Source organism: Olea europaea, chromosome 1 (genome assembly GCF_002742605.1).
Source record: "Olea europaea var. sylvestris chromosome 1, O_europaea_v1, whole genome shotgun sequence".
NCBI classification, from domain to species: Eukaryota; Viridiplantae; Streptophyta; class Magnoliopsida; order Lamiales; family Oleaceae; genus Olea; species Olea europaea.
In genome coordinates this window covers 23737648-23740972 of record NC_036237.1, presented here as the reverse complement: position 1 = coordinate 23740972, position 3325 = coordinate 23737648, and the positions used below count along the sequence as shown (strand labels likewise).

At 36.2% G+C, this 3325-nt stretch overlaps 1 protein-coding gene across 1 annotated transcript; it reads right to left on the bottom strand.

The window, feature by feature from the left end:
* Positions 1 to 659: 659 nt before the first annotated feature.
* LOC111397795 (UDP-glycosyltransferase 76B1-like) lies at positions 660 to 2977 on the bottom strand. The gene is made up of 2 exons (XM_023024776.1): positions 2448 to 2977; positions 660 to 1745 (listed from the first exon to the last, which is right to left on the bottom strand). The coding sequence occupies exons 1-2, from the start codon at positions 2920 to 2922 to the stop codon at positions 868 to 870; spliced, it is 1353 nt and encodes a 450-aa protein (XP_022880544.1). The 5' UTR covers positions 2923 to 2977; the 3' UTR covers positions 660 to 867.
* Positions 2978 to 3325: the final 348 nt, after the last annotated feature.

Here is a 3325-nt window from a genome sequence, read left to right as displayed (position 1 = left end):
TACAATCACATTTTGCCATTTTAGCATCCGTACAAATTCTGTTAAATTTTTCCTGTACTTGGAGCATTAGTCAAATGTGTGATGGAGTCCCAGTGTAGTGTGACAGGTGCCAGTTCAAATGAATTTCATTTTATGGGAATAATCCTTGGGTATCTTGAATCATCCCTTCTAGTAGTTCATAATAACAGGAACATCTTTAACACTAAGGGGAGGAAGCTCTAGAAACTGGTTCTTCTAATCAAGTAATAACGGAAGTGCAACACTTCGGAAAAAAAATTGTATATATGCTCAAATCCTCACCGATTAGATCATCATCAGAAGAATTAGGATACTTAATGGGAAAAAAGCAAATTCATAGCTTTCGTAAAAATTGTCATGGAATTGAATTGAGAATGTAAGATATAATTTTGCACCTGCCAGATCATGAACCAATTGTAAATCCATCCAATATCCAAAAAATCCAAGTGTTGAACTTCCCCTTTCAGGAATGGAACAGGATCGAGAATAAAAAAAAGCATTACACTTGCATAGAAGAGATTCTACATATACAAAGAAAAAGGTATTCAGAGACCAAATAAATTCAAAATTTATGACATAGCACATTGGTTTCTTTTCGGGAAATAGAGTAACTAATCTAGGTTAAGCTGCCAGATGGTTCATTTTGTTCTAAACTAAAGCATCTTCATTTATGTAATAAGCAATCCCAGCATCGCTGCAGTGAATTCTACAATACCATTATAAATGATGCACAAATAAGAGAGCATGATTATTCAAGATATATTAGAACGCAATACAGATACAAAGATGGTTTGTTTTATAGGCAAATTACAAACCAATGTACGGGTTTATAACCATCTTTCAATGTAATCAGGATGATGAGATGCAGCTTATTAGGCTTTCCAGAGTTTCATATGAAGAGCCACCGGGCCTCAAGGAAAAATTTGCCTTCTGTTTGAAATCCACTACTCTATTTCTAATCTCTTCTCCTTCTTCATCCTCCATTAGTTTTCTGATGACCTCCACAATAGTTTTCCTCTCCAAGCCATTACCCAGTTGTACCCCAACTTTCCAAATGTGAATAACATACCTTGCAATCACAAACTGGTCCGTAAAACATGGCATGCAGATCATAGGGACGCCGGCACAAATGCTCTCTAGAGTCGAGTTCCAGCCATTATGTGTCCAAAATGCTCCTACAGCAGGATGCGCAAGCACCTCTAGTTGAGGAGCCCATTTGACAATATGTCCTTTTTCACCCAACATATCCAGGAAACCACCAGGCAATGATTCTAGATGTTGTGAGCCATGAATTGATCCAGGTCGAATTACCCATAAGAAAGGATGGTTGCAATTTGCTAGCCCCCAAGCAATCTCTAAAAATTCATTTTCTTTTACTGCAGCTATACTTCCAAAGCTCACATAAATTACAGATTTAGGGGCTTGTTTATCGAGCCAAGAAATAGAAGTCTCATCTGGTTGCACCAAGCTACTTGAAGCAGATGGAAAGTACTGGTGAAATGGGCCAACTGGGAATATTGGGGCTGGAAATTCTTGGCGAACTGCAGCAACTGCAGATTGTTCAAGTTCTTCAAACGAGTTGAAAATTACGCCTGAAGAAGTCTTAGCTTCATTGACCAGTCCTGCAATTAGTTGATAGAACATCTCTGCATTTGGTACATTGATAACAGGAAGATCCTTAACTCTTAGAGGAGGAAGCTCTGGAACAGGCTCTTCTAGTCGAGAAGCTGCAGGCAAACAGGAAAAGAAGAGACTAATGATCTCAATGATCGGGTTTGGTTTAAAATTAGTGATATAGAAGACGTGTGATATTTCAATCAAATTGGCAGCATAAGTTGAAACATCAGTTTCTAAAACAAACTCTTATCTGAAATTTCAAAAACATACTAGGATCTCTTCTTTTGCTGACTATAACTGGACTCTTTTACATCATTACTCTATGTAAGAATCCATGATTCAAACCAAAGTACATACCAGGAAAATATATCCTCAGTCTTTTAACTCCTTTTACAATTGAAAGGAAAAAAAAAGTCTGAACTCCAAAGGATCAATATATTTGGAATTCAGATTTCTAATTATCAAGATTTAATTTCGTCCAAACAAATAGACCCTACTGGTTTCTGAGATTTTAATGCTACTTCTCAAGAACTTGTGTCTAATTTATGGTGTTTTGCAAATGTTTCATTTACCAGTAATTCATAGTTTATTTTATTTCCCCGACGAGTTCTTGCAGTGACTAATTTAGTAACTAATATATGTTAAAATTCGTAGCCCATAAAAGAAACTGCACATATCAAATTCCATATCATGAAAAGAATTTTTACAAGAATTTGATTTCCATGTACAGGAAATAAAATTGAAAATTTCACACTTGTGTATACACCATCAAGTATAGTAAAACTATGAAACACCATTGGGTTAAGACAAACCTTGAATAGGGAGATATCCTTTTTCACGAAGAAGTGGAATAGCCGCAAAAGCACGGAAAACTCCAACGCCAGACGTTCTTAACACAAACCTCGGCAGCTTAAAACTCTCCGCAACTTCCCTAGTAAAATGCAATACAGTATCTGATATCAAACAGGTGGTGTGCACCTCAGACTCTTCAGACAATAAACCCGTCAGACAATCTTTAAAAGGCTCTAAACAATTAACGTTGAGAATCGAAGCAAGAGCAAAGATACTAAGTTCCGAGGTTTCTTTCTCGGACAAGCCATCGGAGATTGGGAGAAAGGTGAAGTTGGGATAACTGGATGGATTTGGAGAATTGTATTTGGTGTGAATTATGGTTATGGAAAAGCCTTTAGAATAAAAAATTTCGGCTAATTGAAGCATGGGAGTAACGTGGCCTTGGAGTGGCAGTGGGAAGAATAGAAGCCGCCCGCGTACGCCTTTGTCCGCCATGGATGGTTTTTCCGAATGTGGAAATAAGCAGTTTTTTTTTTTTTTTTTATTGTTGCAACTTTCTCTCAGTTTTACATTTTTTCTTCTTTCCACAAAGACTGTTGACTCAGAGTCAGAGTGATGGAGACAGCTGTTTTTTGTGGTTCTCGTTTAACGAAATTTAAAGGATTGAAGAAAATTGTATCAACACCAAAGTAAAATATATTATTTTATATTTTCTTTTTCTTTTTCTTTTTCTTTTTCTTTTAAAGATCAGTGCACTCTTTTTATACAAACCATGCACTCTTATTTCTAAGTTATTTCTACTTGAAAACAAAATAAGAGTTATTAAAATTTAGAAAAAAAAAATGAAGGTAAGTAAAGGGGAGAAAAGTAAATTTAAGTTCTGCAGGCAATGGAGGGT